Source organism: Aphelocoma coerulescens, chromosome 14 (assembly GCF_041296385.1).
Source record: "Aphelocoma coerulescens isolate FSJ_1873_10779 chromosome 14, UR_Acoe_1.0, whole genome shotgun sequence".
In the NCBI taxonomy this organism is placed as follows: Eukaryota; Metazoa; Chordata; class Aves; order Passeriformes; family Corvidae; genus Aphelocoma; species Aphelocoma coerulescens.
In genome coordinates, this window is record NC_091028.1 from 9,580,018 (window position 1) to 9,598,847 (window position 18,830).

The window sequence follows — 18,830 nt, forward strand, 5'->3', positions numbered from 1 at the left end:
TGTTGAAACAGAAACCAAAGACCGAAGAAGAAAAAGAACAACAACCCAAAGAAAACAATCTCCTGGAGCTTCACCACTCCAGCCTTCAAAGAGCTTCTGGGGTTATTTCTCTCTCTCAAAAAAAAAGAGGAAATGTTGGCATTTTCCACAAGTAGTGTTGATGGTTTTAATGTTTTTTTTCTCATTTTTTTCTGTCCACAGAATGTCTGTGATTTGAAAAACTGAGGAAAAGATGATATTCATTTGATGAGTCCTCAGCATCTCCAGTGCTTGTGGTGGGACTCGTTCCTCCTCTTCACCACCCGCCCCGCCAGACCTTTGACAGCCAAACTGCTTCACCTTCTGCAAAATGTATTTATTTACTGCTGGCTTCTCCTCTGGAGCCTTGTCCAGAGCCCATCCCAGAGCTCTGGAGAACATCCCATGGTCACCCTGAGCAGGTGGTGGCAAAGCCTCCAGAGAAGCCCAGCCTTGTTGTTGTCCCTGGAACAACCTGAGGATGCAGCCCTGCTTTTCATCATTTTCCCAGCTGGAAGAGGCTGGGATGGACAGCACATGAGAGGGGTTATGCTGAGCCCAGCCATGGCTCACCTAAGCTTTAGTCCCCCAAAAAACCAGATTTGGATCCTTAAAACCCAGCCCAAACCAGTGTGTTTCCAAACACAGCTGGAGATGCTTCCCTTGTCCATCCCACCTTGCAGCCCTGAGCTGCTGGTGGCCCTGTCCTCTCAAATCTTCTCTTTTGAGGCCATTCCTACTTTGGTCTCCATTCCTGAAGCGATGAATTCCCCAAGATGGAAAAAGCACTTCCTTTTGTTGGCCTAAAATCTGCTACCAAGAGCTGCTGTGGATATTTCCAGGAGGGAGAGCAAAGGAGTGCAGGGGAAGAGAAGCTCAGCAGAAATAAAGAGGGCTGGGGAGGGTGAAGTCTATCCACTGGATGAACTCTCCTATGGATATTTTCATCCTGCTCTTACATTTGCTATGTTGATGGAATGAGCTGACTCATAAACAGCTCAGAGAAAATAAATTCAGTGGGAAAGAAACCTGCTCCTTGTCTCCTTCTGCCTCATAAACACATAATCCATAAATTGTAATTCAGTGGGAAAGAAACCTGCTCCTTTTCTCCATCTCTCTCATGAACAGATACTCCAAGCCTAGAACAGACAGAATGACAGAATGAGCTAACTAAGAAAGGAGGTCAAAGAAAAATGTCAAAGAAAATAAATTCAGTGGGAAAGAAACCTGCTCTTTTTCTCCATCTCCTCCATATTCCAGGTCTACTGGAAGGATTTCTGTTTAGGTTTAAGGCACACAGAATGTCTGGCTCTGGAATACCCTGGGCAGAGGTCTGGGATGTGCCATTAAAGCCCCTGTACCTCCCAAAGGCTCCGTAGGTGTTGACGATTCTGAGGGGGTTGAACGAGGTGTTCATGACCTGTCTGGAGTTGAGCAGGTTCAGCACCACCGGGATGCTGAGGTAGATGATCAGGAGGCCCAAGGAGATGTTCAGCACTCTGCGGACACAGGAGCCTGTGGGGGACACAAAACCAGATCAGAGGGAGGTGATTTCACTGCTCTGCTCCCATTCCCATTCCCATTCCCATTCCCATTCCCATTCCCAGGGCCCCCCGTGCCGGCCCCGCCACTGACAAAACCCCGCTGTAATCACCCCGACCTTGCCACGGGCCGCTATCGCTGCTGGGATCTGCCTTTCTCTAAATAGTCTGAGCAAGGGCTAAAAGGAAAAATGTCTAAAATGTGACATTAATCATGGCTTTAATACAGGGGAAAAACCACAGCTGGCACTTGCACCTTGCTCAGGATCAGCCTCCTGCTCTGGGAGCCAGGCCTGGAGTCCTGGGGCCGCTCCTGCTTCCTCCTGCTCTCCCCATCCTGAGGGCTTTTCCTTCTGCAAAATGCCTGTTCCCCACCATTCCTGGAGGAGATGTGTGTTGCTCTGCCAGTGCTCTGGGATGGGGTTTGCAGGAGCAGCACGGGGCTGGGCTGGATCCCAGGCCGGGCAAACACCGCCACGATCAGACAAATAAGCAGAGGTGACCCCCGAGGGGCTGCTTCCCTCATGGCCCTTTTCAATTTATTTAACATTAACAGCCAAAGGATCAGATTCAAAGCAATTGCGTGGAGCTTTCCCCTTATCTCTGCAGGAGAGGGATGTTTATTTGAACCTCTCTCAGAAGCTATTAATAATTGTTTAGTCTGAGAACATTTCTGGAGAATCATTTGAATCGGGCCTTCCCTCACCCCCTGTGCTGCTGTGTATGAGGTTTTGGGGCATTTTTGGGGGGTTTTTTAGATGGGCTGAACTTCTTCCCCTGTAATTCAAGGGCAGGCACAGGCAGAGCCCCCACTTGGCTCCTCAGCAGTCCATGGCCATGCAGGGACTGCTCATCCTTCAGCAGGGGTGATTCTCATCCTGTCTCCAGGCCCTTGGGGTCACAGCCGCTCAATCTGAGAGAAAAAGGAGTTAACTCAGGGAAAAAAATAACCTAGATGGCAAAGATGGAGCAAAACTTGGGGACAGGAGCCAGTGGGATGTGGATGGGAAGTGGAAGCCTCAGGAGGAATCAAACACACACTCAAGGATGTGGCCTCACAAAATCAGGTCATGAGCAGGACATGGCTGGGGACCCTCCTGTCTTCTGCTCTGGTGGCCCAGGGCTGAGGGCTCTTCTGAGCCTCCTGGCACCCATCAGCCCCAGCTCAATAGCCCCTGCTTCCTTAGCAGAGAAAATACGCAGGAATTCAAATTCCCGGGATATTAGAGATACCCCACCCCTTCTGAGGGTGGGGCATGGTTACACCCAGAGTGGGATGGATGGATGGATGGATGGATGGATGGATGGATGGATGGATGGATGGATGGATTGGATGGATGATGTCCTTGCTTGGACACCCTGGCTCAGAGTCTCTGGACAGCATCACAGAAAAGGTGTGAGCTCCTCAAAACAGGACCTGCCTCCCCCTCACAGGGACTCCCTTTGGCTTCTCCCAAAAAAAAAGGTGCAGCCTCAGTGTTGTTTGGGATTGGAGGCATAAATGGAGCTGGTAGGAAAAGTTTGAGACTTTCACAGGCTCTAAAGCAAAGCTCCAGGAGGGGAAAAGCCGATAAAGATTTATTCCAGCAAAATATGTGAAATAAAAGACACAAAATTTACTTACTGAAGCTGCATGGCTGGAACTCCCATTTTTGGTTAATAAGCTGCTTCTTGGTAGAAAAGACTAGAGACAGATGCTGCCTCTTGTTGACATTTTTCCTTCCTCTGACAGATGTTTGGGATATTTAACCCCAGCAGCTGTGATTGTTGTTGATATTACAGGCAATTTGTTGCTTATATGCGGTTTATAAAAATGCTGCAAACACCACTCTCCATCTGCTACACAGCCTCATGAGAAACATCCCAGTGCTGCTTCTCCTGGATCAGGGCTGCTTGGAAACTGCCTCTGGAAGGGGAAATCAGCTACCTCGAGCCCTTTTTTCCAGTCTTAACCCCCCTTGTATTTGCTTTTTCATATTCATGGTATGAACAGGAGTTCTCCTCCTCCCTGTCCTCGGCAATTCCCTCCCCACCTCGATGGTGACCACGCCAGCAGTGGTGACCACCAGCAGCTGCTCCTCCCACTATCCCAGGCTGCTCCAAGCCCCGTCCAACCTGGCCTTGGACACTCCCAGGGATCCAGAGGCAGCCCCAGCTTCTCTGGGCACCCTGTGCCAGGCCCTCCCCCCCTCACAGGGAACAGTTCCTTCCCAATATCCCATCTATTGCTGATCTCTGTTAATGTGAAGCCATTCCCTGTGTCCTGTCCCTCCATGCCTTGTCCCAAGTCCCTCTCCAGCTCTTCTGGTGCCCCTTTAGGAACTGAAAAGGGCTCTGAGGTCTCCCTGGAGCCTTCTCTTCATCACGCCATGAAAGAGAGCCAATGTGAGAACGCAGCTTCCAAGCCCACCTCAAGCCGCACTGGGTGTTTCATCCTTGTCTTTAAACAGCCAAAATTAACAAACAAGTTCAAAACAAAACCCTAAGGTGAACTGTACAACTCCACATTCTTATTGTGAGTTCGAGTCACCGGGGGCAAAGCAAGCACTGACTTTCCAGAGCTGCAACTGCCTGGATTTGCTGTGACATTGGTCCTGCAGAGGACATGTCCCAGAAGCCACGTCCCCATGGCAACATCCCCCCCTCCAGCAATGTCCCACAGACCCTCATGGACAACCCCCAGCTTCACATTGCGAGGTCCAGGCACCCTCCGCCCACAGAGGAGCAGAGCTTTGTTTTGAGGATGAAAGCTTTGGAGCCAAGCACACCAAAATCCCAACTTTTCCCTCTCTGGGAATAACTCACCCAGGGAAAGCCTCTCTCCCTCCGGCCCCGGGAGCTGCATCCGCGCCACCCGCTCCCTCAGCCGGGAGCCGAAGAGCAGCGCCAGGCTGGCATCGTCAAAGCAGGCGATGCTGGGCACCATGGTCAGCCAGTTCAGGAAACTCAGGTTCCCACTTATGATCAGGAGCACCTAAACAGGAAACAAGGAAGCAGAGAGCGTTGGATCTCCCTAAATGCCAACAAAAACGCGCGGTGATGGATTTTAGCATCCCAACGCGGACCTCGCTGGATTTCCAGGATGGCAAAGCCTTCCTGGAGCCCAGGCTCCAGCCCAAATGTGTCCCCCTGGTTCACAAGGTGAGCTCTGCCCACGAGGGACCAGCCAGGGGATAGAGAGACTCGATTTCCACAGCGACCTGATTTCCACAGTGCTCCCACAGGAATCACCCACTTCCTGCTTATTCCGAGGGAACCGTGACAGCAACGCTCCTGAAACCCTTCAGGAGGAAATCTTGGAACTTCTAATGAAAGAGCAGCATTAAATATAGAAGTGTGCATTTTAAGAGGCGTTATTTTGGTTCAATTTTAGCTTTTGTTGGCCGTTTAGGAGAGTATCTTGCATGTGGTCTCCCAAAATACCACTCCATGGTATGAACATCAACAGCACAGGGACAATTTCAGTCTGAGGACTTTCAGCCAGTGTTCTGTTAAAAAACCCCATGTTTTCTCATTAAAAATGACAACAAATAAATGTTAAGAACGTGTGATTTCATATTTTATATGACTGGCACCATGGTTCTTGACATGCTGATTTGCAAGTTACAAGTTTTAAAACCCCAGCAGGACTCTCCAGAAAGTCACAGATCGTTAAAAAAAGGAGAGCTCTGACCAATCACAGCAAGGAACAAAAATCCTAACTATTATTTAGTTAAAAAAATAATAATTTATGCTGAGTTGGATAATTATGAGGGGGAAAAAAAAAGCTATTTCTATCTGAATTCCAGACAGATGTTGGGTCCTGGAAGGGAACGTGTTACACTCAAGGTTTGGGGCTCACCCTTTGACCTGAATGTGATTCAGCTCAATGCATATTAATCAGCCTGGATTCATTATCACACCTCTCACTTGGGGAACTCTGCTCCTGTTCTGAGGTGATTTTGCCTCGTGCAGTTGCAGTTGTGTTAAGAAAATCCTTCTGCTCTTTGCCACTTCTGGTTCCCAGCTCTGCAGGAGCCCCTGGGTGGTCCACGGGAGGGTTTTTCAGGAGTGATTCACCTCTTTTTAGTGCTTGGAAGTCAGGAACAGGAGATCTTATTTCCAGCAGCCCTGAAAAATCAGGGGATTCAAAAATAACATGAGTTTGGCATTTTCTGGGCTGTGGAGGAATCACGGCGCCGACACGTTTTTAATTTCAGCGCTTCTGGCTGAGGCTCGGAGCTCGCGCCAGCTCCTGCTCACAGAGGGTTGATGAGACCATGCACCCCTCGGATCTGCAAGGACAAACCTCAAAGGAATTCCTGCTTCAAAGCCAAAAAACGGGATTTTTCAAACATGCCGAGGGGTGGTGTCCCAGCAAGTGGCTTTTAGAGTGAGTTTTGTTATTTCATCATCATCCTCATGGAATGGTTTGGGTGAGAAGGGACCTTAAACTCAGCCAGTTCAACCCCAATACTTTCCACTGTCCCAGGCTGCTCCAAGCCCCATCCAACATGGCCTTGGACACTTCCAGCGATCCAGGGGCAGCCACAGCTTCTCTGGGCACCCTGTGCCAGGGCCTCTCCACCCTCACAGGGAGCAATTCCTTCCCAATATCCCATCTCTCCCTGCCCTCTGGCAGTGGGAAGCCATTCCCTGTGTCCTGTCACTCCAGGCTTTTGTTCCCAGTCCCTCTCCAGCTCTCACAGAGCTCCCTTTAGGCCCTGGAAGGGGCTCTGAGGTGTCCCTGGAGCCTTCTCTTCTCCAGGTGAACACCCCCAGCTCTCCCAGCCTGGCTCCAGAGCAGAGGGGCTCCAGCCCTGGGAGCATCTCCATGGCCTCCTCTGGATTCACTCCAGCAGCTCCACGTCCTCATGCTGGTGGCAGTGCTCCGGGTGAGAGTCACCAGAGCAGAGCAGAGCAGAGGGACTGATGTGTCCATGGCACCCAGGGTGAAGCTGACCCCCTGTGTCTCCCACAGCGCTGATCCCGTGAGCGCAGCCTCTCCCAGGATTTGGGGATCCACTGCCATCCAAACCTCAGCAGGCAGCACGTATTTCCCCAAATCCTGCCTTTCCCATGGGAAACCGCTGGAGCTTCCATGTGCTGCTCCCCCTGGCAGGGTGGAGCTGTGCTAGTTCTGGGTGGGATGTTTAATTTTGGATGGATTTCCCAGGGCAGATCCCCATTGGCAGAGCACGGGGAGCTTCCCTGTTCCTTCCCATCGGCTGCACGAGGAGAATTCATCCACGCTTCCCACAGCAATTCCAGCCTTTGGCCCACATCACCTTGGCTCTTCCATGCTCCAACCACCATCAAAACCCAGCTGGATCTCCTGACCTCCATCCTCATCCATCCTCTGCTGCTCCCATCCTCAGCCTTGATTTGTGTTCCCCAAGTGTCTTTCCCTTGCTGGACAATATTGGAATTCCCAATTACACCAACCAGATGGGATCAACCCCTGTGGTGATGGGGAGAAATTTTTTATTAAAGCCCAGTATTAATCATGGTAATTGGGGAGGAACTTTGAGGTTATAAAACTACAGCATGTCTAATGAGCGAGCTCCTTCTAGGAGGAACTGAGGGTTTTAATCTAATAATGTCACTTTTATGGATTATGACTGGAGTTTTATGAAGTGTGATATGAAATACAGTGGATTCATGGCTCTCGCTGGATTAATTTGGAAAAGTAGTTTTCCTGGTTCTAGGCCCAAAACCAATTATTCCTCACATTTCTGTCCCCTGCCCCGTTACCAAACCCCTCTGTCAGAAAATGGGCACCTCCAGCCGTAACTCTTTTACAGGTTGGGCTTCTTTGTTTGGCTGGGGTTTGGTGTTTTTTTTTGAAATCCCAGATTGTTACAAACATCCAGTAGGCAGAGGAAGCTCATATTCCGTGGCACAGGCTGGATATTTGTCCAGGAGGGACAAAAACAAGCTGGAAACTCTTAAACACAGGCGAGGGCTACCTGGAGCTTGTCTTCAGCACCAGGACAGGATCACCTCGCTGGGGCTTCCTGATACCGAGCCATTGGCACAGAAAAGCCAAAATTGGGATGTGTGGAAGGACTATAAATCATTTAAAGGAAAAAGGAGACCTCAAGAACCATCCAGTCCTTCCTGCTGCCCCAAAGTAGAGTCTAAAAGTCAAAGTACAGTCTAAAAGTCAAAGTAGAGTCTATTTGTTAAGCTATTCCTAGGAAAATACTCATTTGTGCAGTTTTCCCCAAAAATTTATCATAGGCACAGATAAAAAAATTCCCATTAAATAGCAGCAACAAGAATATTTCATTTTCCCCCATTATGGATTTAATTTCTTGTTAACTCCTTAATTGGATACTTGCATGAGGACTTAATCTCTGCTGTTTAGTGCAGAGAAATACACAGGAAAATAATCACCTCTGTGCACTTGCTCTGATTTAGACAGGAGATGGTTTTGTGAATCCCAGAGAAATTCAGAGAGCTATTGGAAGCACCAGGAGAAAAGGGAGCAGGTCAGTTCCTACTGAGGAATCAACCAACACAGAAATGCACAATCTTCACTAAAACCTGCCCTTGGTCTAGGTCAGGCTTTGACCCATTACAAATTGCACTGTCAGGTTTTTGCAATTCCAGGCCTAAATCCTGGGTCTAAAAGCAAGAGGGACCCAAATCCTCTCCATTGCTGTCCCACACCCCACATTTGGGTTTGATCCAAACGTGTCTCCTTCCCAACTGGTTTTTAATTTGTTGCTATATGAGCCACCTACCAGAGTTCCCACAGATTATGGGATTTGACTGCCGAGCATTTCTAGGGATAAGCACCGCTTCCAGATTTTCAATGGAAAAAATGTTAAAGAGAAGCAACGGAGTGAAAGCGGAGTGATTATGGTTTTATATATGTATGTATGTATTTATACACACATCTATCCCCAAATCTCACACTTCAGCACTCCCCCTGCCCTCCAGGGCAGGACCTCCTAGCCTCCTCCTTTCTTCTCAGGGAGAATTCCTTCATGGAAAGGGCTGACAGGCATTTGGAATGCCCAGGGAGGTGCTGGAATCCCATTGCTGGAGGTGTCCAAGGAACATCTGGACGTGGCACTCGGCGCTCTGGGCTGGGGACAAGGTGGGGATTGGGCACAGCTTGGATTTGATGATCCTGGAGGGCTTTTCCAACCTCAGAGCTTCTCTGATTCCAAGGACAGGAAGTCAGGAGAAGAATGGACAGACAGGCTCAGTGCACACTCCCCTTCTAAAACCCCCAGGATTGGGGTTGGGATGAGAGACAAATCCAGTGCCAGAGAAGTTCAACTTATTTCATCACTGATCCCAAGACATTGCAGCAAATATTCCTGTTTTGGGAAATTTTATCCCTTTAACTCGATTACCCATGGCCTGTGTGTGAACTGAGGATCAGTCGCTCGCTTTGGGTCTGAAACATAACCAGGCTCCTCCTGTCCTGCTCCTGCCGAGCCTGGATGTGGCTCGGAATTCCTGACTTTGACACTTTTATCCTGCACTGCATCTTTGTTATGGAAAATCCCTCTTGGTGCTGGTTGATCCGCTGACTCCTTGCTGGAGGCAACAATTCCACATTAACACAGGACAGGCTAAGAACTGCCCCAGGACTGGTTAGGGAAGTGTTGGACCACTCGGAAATGAAAGAATCATTTTACAGAAGGCAAGAATTCCCTGCTACTCTGCTCTGAATTATTAACATCTTTCCAACCCTTCCTTCCTTAAAGGGGGAAGTTGCCATGAAGACAATCCATGGCAAAAATCTTCCAGCATCTTAAACATTTTTTACTGAAGGCCAAAAAGCATTTCCACAAGGCAGCGAATCCCAACGAGCTTTTCATCATCAGAGGAGCAATTTCAGATCATTTCTTCCTGATTTTATTCCAGTTTCCTCCAAAAATTTTAGTGGCAGGCCTCTTAGTTGGTTTAGATTGGATATTAGGGAAGAATTCCTTCCTGGAAAGGGCTGTCCAGCCCTGGGCAGGAATGGAGCCCCAGTCCTGGAGGGATTTCAAAGCTGTGTGGATGTGGCACCTGGGCACATGGGTCAGTGCTGGCCTTGGCTGTGCCGGGAATAGTTGGAATTGATGGTTTGAGAGGCCTTTCCCAACCTAAACCATTCCATAAGGATGCTGACAAAGGGCAGGAAGGCAAGCCTGAGAGTCCTCCAAGTTTTGGATAGTTTCTCCATGGAGAACACATCACCACATGGAAAGAAGGTGACAAATGAGACAGGGAGACCCTCCCTACAGACCCTCAGCTTTTGAGCTCGTGCAGGGATAACCCAGAACGAATTCCAGCTGCAAACCCAGCCCGGCCCTGCACGCAGGTCCCACCCACAAGGTGCCAACCCAAACCTTGACCTTTGGAAGAAGTCTTGGCAGGTCACCACCACACCTTTCATGGCCATCAGGAGGAAGAGGTAAACCTGATAAAAGGCACCATAGAATTTTGTACAAACATGGGAAAAGCAGGATGGAGACAACCTCAACCCAAAATTACAGAATCATGGAATGGTTTGGGTTGGAGGGACTTTAAAGCTCACCCAGTTTCACCCCTCTGCCAGGGACACCTTCCATTATCCCAGGCTGCTTCAAGCCCTGTTCAGCCTGGCCCTGGACACTCCCAGGGATCCAGGGGCAGCCACAGCTTCTCTGGGCACCCTGTGCCAGGGCCTCCCCACCCTCCCAGAGAGGAATTTTTTCCAAGTGCAAGTCAGGTTGTTACAACCAGGGCACTGCAGCCCTTCCCGGCATCCCAGCAGGACCCTGCTCCCTCTGGCACACAGCAAGGAATGCTGATGCCCTACAACCAGCACAGAGCTCCACAAGAGCTGTTGGAAAAACACCTCAGGATCCATCCCCAGGATGGGAGCACTGGAAAAGCTGCTGTGCGTTGTTCCCTCGGAGCAGGCCTGGGTTCCTTCAGTCAGCACGAGGGCAGCGCTTGTTCCGATGAGCTCATTCCAGCCGTGAAGTCCAACAGCTCCTTAAAAAGTCCCTGCATCCATTAATGCTCCAAGTGTTCCACTAACCAGCTCCATGCTGCCCATTAAAAGCACTTTTATGGCACGTGCAGAGCTGAAGTCCAGCAGAAGGGCTCTGCTCCGGTGGTGTCTCCACGTGGGGGTGTTGGAAAGAGCCCCACGAGCTCCAGAGGGACCTCATGCTCTGCCCTCCATCTGCCTCCTCCACAGGGAGAGCAGCTTGGGAAGGGTTCTTTCCAATCAGAAGTTGTGGATTCATCAAAATATACAATGGGCCAGGCTCAGCTCTGAGCACTTTGCCCAGGATGCCTGGAGACCATTCTGCTTCATGGGACACCTTCCATTAGACCAGGTTACTCCAAGCTCCATCCAGCACTTCCAGGGATAGGGAAAAATGATGGCAAAGAAACTGAAAGCACTGATCTGACTCTAAAAAGTGATTGAATTATGGGTGGTTTTTTTGTCAGCACAGCTTTAGGTCTTTCCAAAGTATGAAGTTTTGATTAATTTTTGCCAGTTTTGGTTAAAACCAGCAGATGGTTTGTGATACCAAAATCAACTTCCTTCTTGAAAAGTGAGGAATGCACCCACAGACATTTTTTTCACAGCTTCCTTTCAAACCAGTTTCCAATTGGAGCTGGACACCCAGGAAACAGCTTGGATGGCACTGGCAGGACTGGGCAATTCCTGCCTATTCAAGTTGTTCTGGGAGCGTTTTGGTCCAGGTTTTTATTTTCCCTCTCTGCTGAGCTCTGCTCCATGCTCGGATATTAAGACATCATAAGAAAAATTCCACCATGGCAATGAATCATTAACTGTCACCGTTTTCCAGAAGGTGCAAATTTAAGGTTATAAAACTGTCAAACCCCCAAACAGTTACATGGGGGAGGTTGTGCTGTCGGCTGGATGTGCCTCTGGAAGGGGATGAAGACAAATCCCAGTGGAGCTGGGATGCAGCGCCTTGGGAACAGCCAGGGCACATCCATGGCAGAGACCATCCCTGTGGGAAAACATGTGGCTGCCAAGAGGGGTTGGGGGCTTGTCCCTGTGACCTACCCTGGGGTGGGTGTTATTCGGAATCATGGAATTGTTTAGGTTGGAAAAGCCCTTTGAGATCGAGTCTAACCGTTCCCCCACCACAGCCAAGGCCACCACTAACCCATGTCCCCAAGTGCCACATCCACATGGCTTTGAAATCCCTCCAGGAATGGGTATTCCACCCTGGACAGCCTTTTCCATAGAGAAATTCCTCCCTAATTTCCAACCACGTGCAAACCAAAGCAAAAAGCAGACGGTCACTTACTCAAGTGGTAAAATGAGGGCCCTTTAGCTCTACACGGTGGCCAGGATGAGGAATTCCACCCCAGGCATTCCCAGCACCTTGTTCCTTCCCAAAAGGTTCCAGGCACGCAGATTTTGGAGGCTGGAACCAGCCCTCAACTCCATGGGGCCTTTCCCACCGGCTTCAGCAGGACCCAGACACCGCAAGGACCAACTCTGGACTTGGTCAAACCACAAACACCATTTTCATTTGCCATTTGTGCTGCAGAGCCGGGATTATCCCCTATTACCAACACACAGGAAAAGAAGGATTCAGGAAAAGCACTTTTCAGCCGTGTAGAAATAATCCTGGTTTGAGGTTTAATTACAGCCTGGAATGGGCTGTCAATAGGCACCAATCAATAACTCAGTTACACAGAACTCCCCTGTAATTAACGCTGCATGATAACTGAGTGATCAATAATGAAGTGGAACACCATCAAGACTAGAAAGTGAATATTCATCCAGAATATCCTTCTCCCTACTAATTAGAACATTCTTCACCAGGAGATGTGTGGGTTCAAAATTCCCTCTGCGAGAAATGATGTGAATTAAACCCTGCTCTCAAATCCTGGATCAGCCCAAAGTCACATGGAACTGTTTATATTCCTTGATTGAAAGAATGCTAAAACACTTCTGGCAAAAATGCTTCCATTCCCTTTCCCCATCCAGGCACTGCAGGCTCCTTTGAAAATCACTTTTTCTGCAATATTTAGATGTATTTAACAATTGCCAAAATCAGAGCAAACCAAATTTTTTTGGGGAAGGAGAGAAGGAGAACACATCAGAACAAAAATCTATTCTGATAGCAAACATTTTCACTAGTCCAGGTCTTGGTAAAATTTGGATGAAATTGGTATTAAAGACAGAATATGGGGAAAACAATATTCTTGGGAATAAATATTGATGGGAATGCTGAGTATGGCCAATCTCAGACAGCCCTGGCACAGAGAAACGGGATCTGTGTCACAACCCCCTTCCAAAACAATTCAGATCCAAGGTTTTGGTTTCACCAGTTGTGGAGACTTCTGCAACAGCTACATTGGGACTCTGCTCCCCAAATTCAAGCCCAACACGGATTCAAACCCATCTCTGCCTTTTCAAGCTAAAAGGAAAGGACACGACCACATCCGCAGGCACAGGGAAAACGCAAGGAAAAAGTCAAGGATGTCACATCTGATCAGCCTGACACCAGGCTGGAAAACACTGATGGCTTCCCTGATTTGGATCTTTCTGCAGCTCCTGTCCTTGCCTCATTAAATCCATAATTTTGGGTAACTTTAAGCTCTCAGCAACATCTGCAGTGAAATATTTAACTTGGGTTGGCTACTCGGTGTCACTGGAAGCCAAGGCTGGGTGCATTTCCAGCTCTGGGGTGACCTGGATTTTTCCAGCAAACCAAGAGCACGTTCATGGGGAACACACGGAGCTGATCTCTGAGCCCTGAGCCCGTGGGCTCCTGAGAGCCTGGGAGAAATGGGAAACAGTTGTGGTGTGAAAACACACCAGGAAAACCCAGCCCAGTGCTGTGTTTGGGGCTGGGCAGCATTTGATTTCAATAAAGCCAGGCTGCAAAAGCCTGGAGGATAAAAAACAGTGAAGGACTGGATGTAAAAATTTTATGGAAATGCTAAAAAAAAAAAAAGAGGAGAAATGTGAAGCAAGGGCAGAACAGCCACCGTGCCTCGGTGAAGGGCCTTTGCAGCACCCAAATCCTTCCCTCAACCCTGATGGAAAATGGCTTAAAACTTAAAATAAATGTCAGAGAATCATGGAATATCCTGAGCTGGGAGAGACCCACGAGGATCACTGAAGTCTTTGGTAACAGCCTGGCAGAGATTCCCAGAGAAGCTGTGGTTGCCCCTGGATCCCTGGAAGTGTCCAAGGCCAGGTTGGACGGGGCTTGGAGCAGCCTGGGATAGTGGAAGGTGTCCCTGCCCAGGGCAGGGGGTGGCACTGGATGGGCTTTAAGGTCCCTTCCAGCCCAAACCATTCCAGGATTCCAAGTCCCACTCCAGGCTGTAACCACTCAGCCCACTGGCACATTTAAATTACAAAATGCCCACCCCCTGGACATCGAGCCCTCGTTAAATTTTCCAAGTTAAAAGAAGAAAAAGAGGCATAAAAAGGGCATTTTCCCATTTTCCTTCCATCCCAGATGGCAGCTTAGCAATCCCTGAGCTGTCAGAGGTGGGGACTAAATAAATAGCAAATGAAATGTACCCTGGGCAAAACCAGAGATGCTTAAGAAAACACAAAATGTGTTAAAAATCACATTTTTATGCTGCCATCTGCAGCAGTTTCTTTTCAGCCTTACTCATAATTCCAGTTACAATGGGAGCGAGGTGTAAATTATGAAATGATAAAAAAAAAGAGTTTTTTCAGCTTTTGCCTTCTCTAAGCAGTTGGTTCTACGTGGGACAAAATGATGCTGGGATGGAGGCAGGGAAGATCATGTGGAACCCTAGAGATGGGGATGCTCATTGCTCCAGCTCTGCTAGGGGGAACTTTTATTTTATTTATATGGATTTATTTACTTCTAGAAATCTGAAATAAACCTCCAGTACAGGGATTGATGGAGTCTATTCAACACTAGACAGGAACAGAAGCCAAAAGAAACCCAAATCCTCCTTTTAGCTCTGCAGAGGAAGACCAGGTGCTCCAAAGGGATGGGATGTAATAAACCTGGAGCTCTTTATCTCCGAGGTTGCTGCCTGCACGAACGGCAAATTAGGATTGCAGGGCTGCCTAAGGAGCCTGGCTCTGTCAGGTTTAGCGTGCTGGCTCAAGGAGAGCCTGCAGGTGTAGCCACAAGCTGACTGCACTACGGCGGCACAGACAGACACACAGAAGCGCAGACAGACAGACGGGGTGCGCTCCTCACCCCAGGGAGCCCTCCCCAAATAGGGTGGGAAGGCGCAGAGGCGGAGAAGGGAGAGAGAGAGAGAGGGGGGACTCTCCTCTGTGTGAGTTCCACACAGAAGGTTCACTGAGGCGAAATCATGGAGGCAGAGATGGAGAGCCAAGGAGCTGAGGGTGTCCAGGGATTTTATAGCGGGGAGAGGAAAGGCTGGGATAAGGGATACAGCAAATGGGATACGTGACAGGAGGTGGGGTTGAGGGCAAGGGAACCAATGGGAACAACACACAGGAGGGATTTAGGGAAGGAACCAAGGGGGTGTCGAGTAGTACAGAACTTTCTAGAATTAATACATATTAACTTTGGGGAAATGAATATTAACAAACTGGGAACCAATGGGAACAACACACAGGAGGGACTTAGGGAGGGAATCAATGGGGTGTCGAGTACTACAGAATTTTCTAGAATTAATACATATTAACTTCGGGGAAATGAATATTAACAAACTTATACATAAAACAGGGAGGGGAAAACACGAACCTATCATACCAAATATGTAAACTGCAGAACTGGGGGATTATGGGCTCTCACCCTAACTACAGAGTGATGCATTAAACTTCGGGGTCCGACCACCACAGCTTGGTGTCTGCTGGATCTTCAGGGGCCAGGGTGGCTGCAGCCACCTGCACCGCCCCATGGCTCCTCCTGGGAGCTTTGAAGATCCCAGCCATAAGAGTGCAGCGGGTATTTCCTGGTAGCCTCATCCTCCTTTTCCCAGCCCGGATTTGGCCTGTGGCAGATGGGATCACATGAGCTGTCGATCCCGGAGGATGCTGGAGAGGAAGCAGAAAATGCCACCCACTTGCAAGGTCACAGCTGCAAGATCCCTGCTCATGCTGCTGCACTGATGGCTTACATATGAGAGGAACCTTGGAAGAGGAATGAAAACACAGGGATATTCCAGGCTGGATATTCCAGGCAGAGCTGTCACCAGAGGGGGAACACTGCCCTGACAAACACCCAGTGACAGCTGTGCTGTTATCAGGGAAAGATGCTCCCCTGGAAAAATGCTGCACAGGACTTGAGGTTTTCCAGCTCCAAGGAATCTGCAGCAGAGGATGAAGTGCAGCTGCCTGTCCATGAGGAAGTTCCTGCTCTCCACAGTGACTCATCCCACAAAACCCAAGGGCATCCACATCAGCCACGGGGCTCACTTTCAAAGGTTACTCATTATTCACCCACAAATTGGGTTTGTCAACAGAGGGGAAGAGCAAAAATCCACCATTGCCTCATCCTGTGATTCCAGCAGCCTCATCCAGCAACGTGGATAATGAGCTCCTCTGAGCCAGGTGCCAGAGTGACACTGGGACGGAGACTGGGAATGAGACTCTGGCGCAACAGAACGTGCCAGGCACTGCCTGGTGCTGCTGGAGGAGCACTGGAAAGGGACTGATAAGAAGGGGCAGGGAGCTGAATGCTCCCAGGCTGCTGAGCTGGGAAAAGATGCAGGGAGGTGGGAAAAGATGCAGACAACTGGGGGAGGAATGCAGGGAGGTGGGAAAAGATGCAGAAATCTTGGCTGTTCCAGTTTTTCTGCACCATCCCCACAGTGCTCACAGCTTTGGCAATGTGTGCACGGCCAGTGCCAGGTCAGGACACGGGATCAGGAGCAGGACAGAGGCACCTGGAGAGGTGAGAGTAGATCTGCCCAGGTGTCCTGGATGGATTCTGCAAGGGGAATCTGCTCTGCAGCCCTGCAAGGTCCTGCTGGGTGGGCATCTCCACCCTGGACCTTCAGGCTATGGACTTGTTGTTACAGAAAGTTTCTGTCTGGCTTTGTAACTTAATTTCTCCTGACAGCGAGAAGGAGCCCTGAAGGTTTCTGCAAACTGAACTGTTTACAGGCCAGTGCCAAAGCCAGAGCCGGGGCCAATGTGGGCTGGGAGCAGCAATCCCAGAGTTCCAGAATTCCCTGCCGGAGCACAGGCCGTGCCACAAGGCATTAATCTCCCAACGCACCATTTGGGCCTGGAAATGTCGGCGTGACAGAGCCGTGAGTGGCCCAGACAGCACGGAGGGAAGTGAAACCAAGCGGCAAATTACAGCTCTGCCCAGGATTTTCCAGCCGGGATCCCACAGAGGTATTTCCCAGCGCTCCCAGCTGTGGTCAGAGCTGCTCCTTTCTGGCGTCTTGCGGTGGCAGCGCCGCTGTCACGGTGCTGGGGCTCGCTGGGCCCGGGCAACATTGGGCACTGTCACCAGGGAACACCAGTGGTGCCAGCCCAAGAGACAAAGGGGTACTGGCATGGACCCAGAGAGCTCCTTTGGAACCAGCCCAGAGGATTCTCCTGGTCCTGAAGACCCTCAGGGCTCCCAGTTTCGGCCTTGCCCTGGACAAGGAATGGTCTGGGAGCGTTCATGCAGGAACTGTGATACCTGGCACTTCTCTAGTGCCAGATCCTCACGGGCTTTCCCAGCTCAGGATGTCAAGAGAGGGGCAAGAAGAGCAGCAGTGTGACAGCACCCACGGAGATGGGAGCAGAGCCACCTGAGCCCCACCCAGGCACTCATCTGCAGCCACCTTAGCTCTGGGAGATCCTTAACCCCTGGCTGAAAACACCTCACACCCACTCCTGACCCGACCCTGGCACAGAAATCCCTCCACATCCCCAAACACAATCACTTTTCCCAACTTGCCCGTATTGTCAATAAAAGCACAGGTTATTTTGGCTGTCACACGCTGGGGGTTTGCACTCAGTTAGAAACTACTGCAAGGGAGGAAAAGCACCAGGAGAAGCAGCAGAACCACCAAGTCCATCCCTGGAACAACCTCCAAGCAGGACATGTCCCCCAGAGCATGGCCAAGGGCAGGGAGAGCCCAGGAGAACCATCACAAGGACTCTTATCACAGCAGTGGCTGCATGTGGAGTATTTCATTTGGCACCCTTTGGAGCTCTCATAATCTTTTCCTTTATGATTAATATTAAACAAGTCATATTCCTTATGGAATTTCCTAACCCTGTCTGTTTATATTTTTCTCTACATCAGAGTTAATATTTTAAGATCGCCTCTCTCTTTTTTCTCTTTTATTTCACGTTCATCTGTTTTTCCTCATTTTATAAATCAGGTTTCTTGTTTAGTAGTCATGACAACATCTGCCTGCGGTGGTTACACCACAGCCTGGGGCTTTTTATTTTCTTTTCTCCCCCCAAGCTGCCTTAGAAAAAGAAAAAAAAAAATCCTTTAAATAAATAAAAGCATAAAATGAAAGGGGCAAGTTCGGAACCGCCTCCTCCTCCTTTCCCTCCAATGACCCACTTCAACAAGACTTCCCAGCATGGTGGGTGAGGATTCATTTGGCTTTAATCCTGCAAAGTCTTATCCACTTAGTTCACTTCGATGGGAATACTCGGAGCACATCAAGTCAAACACATATGAAAGTCTTTAAAACCTTGAGGTCTGGGCCTGAGAGGCACAAAAGCAAAAAGCTGGAGTTGCATTTTCCTTTTGGGCGTTGAGCTCTGCACAACAGCGAGAGGGTTGGGGTGGGATGGGGTGGGATGGAGATGTGCTGCTCCCAGGGGAAGGATGGGGTCACTTCCAGGAGATGCTGGAGTTCAACATCACCCTCTCAACAGGGACCACCACATGGACCACCATGGATCCAGCCACCACAGCCACCCCATGGCTTTGGCATCTCCCTTGCTCTGGATTCCCAAAAACCCCAGTGGTTGGAGGCAGCAGGATCCACCTCCACACTCTTATTTCAATCAAACCCTGCCAGGACAACCTGGAGATCAGGCAAAGGAATTCCAAGGCAAAGAAGCATCACACCACCAAGGACATCCCTAAGATCTAGGGAATATTAAGGAATAGCTTTTTTTTCCTAAATTGAGTCTTTCAGGATGCTGGGAACCAGTAGCTTAGAGGGAATTTAGGCTTTTGGAAAAATAGGAGTGTGTTTTATTTTAGAGTTCTCCCACGAGCACAGCAAGTGGCCATGGAGTTATGGATCTGTGCTTGCCTGTGGAAAGACACCACTAAAATTCCGTGGGGTGTTTTACACAGGGAACCAGGAGATGGCTGGGAACACTGCGAGCAACCCTGAATCCAGGGGAGGCAACGA

General features: G+C 49.5%; 1 protein-coding gene across 1 annotated transcript in view; it reads right to left on the reverse strand.

Moving 5' to 3' along the window:
• Nucleotides 1-18,830, reverse strand: part of LOC138118807 (lipase maturation factor 1-like) — a 98,090-nt gene that overhangs the window by 16,485 nt on the left and 62,775 nt on the right. The window contains exons 4-5 of the mRNA XM_069030027.1: nucleotides 4,365-4,533; nucleotides 1,380-1,533 (exon numbers count right to left, since the gene is read on the reverse strand). Coding sequence (XP_068886128.1) covers nucleotides 1,380-1,533; nucleotides 4,365-4,533 — 323 coding nt within the window. The remainder of the gene's footprint in view (nucleotides 1-1,379; nucleotides 1,534-4,364; nucleotides 4,534-18,830) is intronic.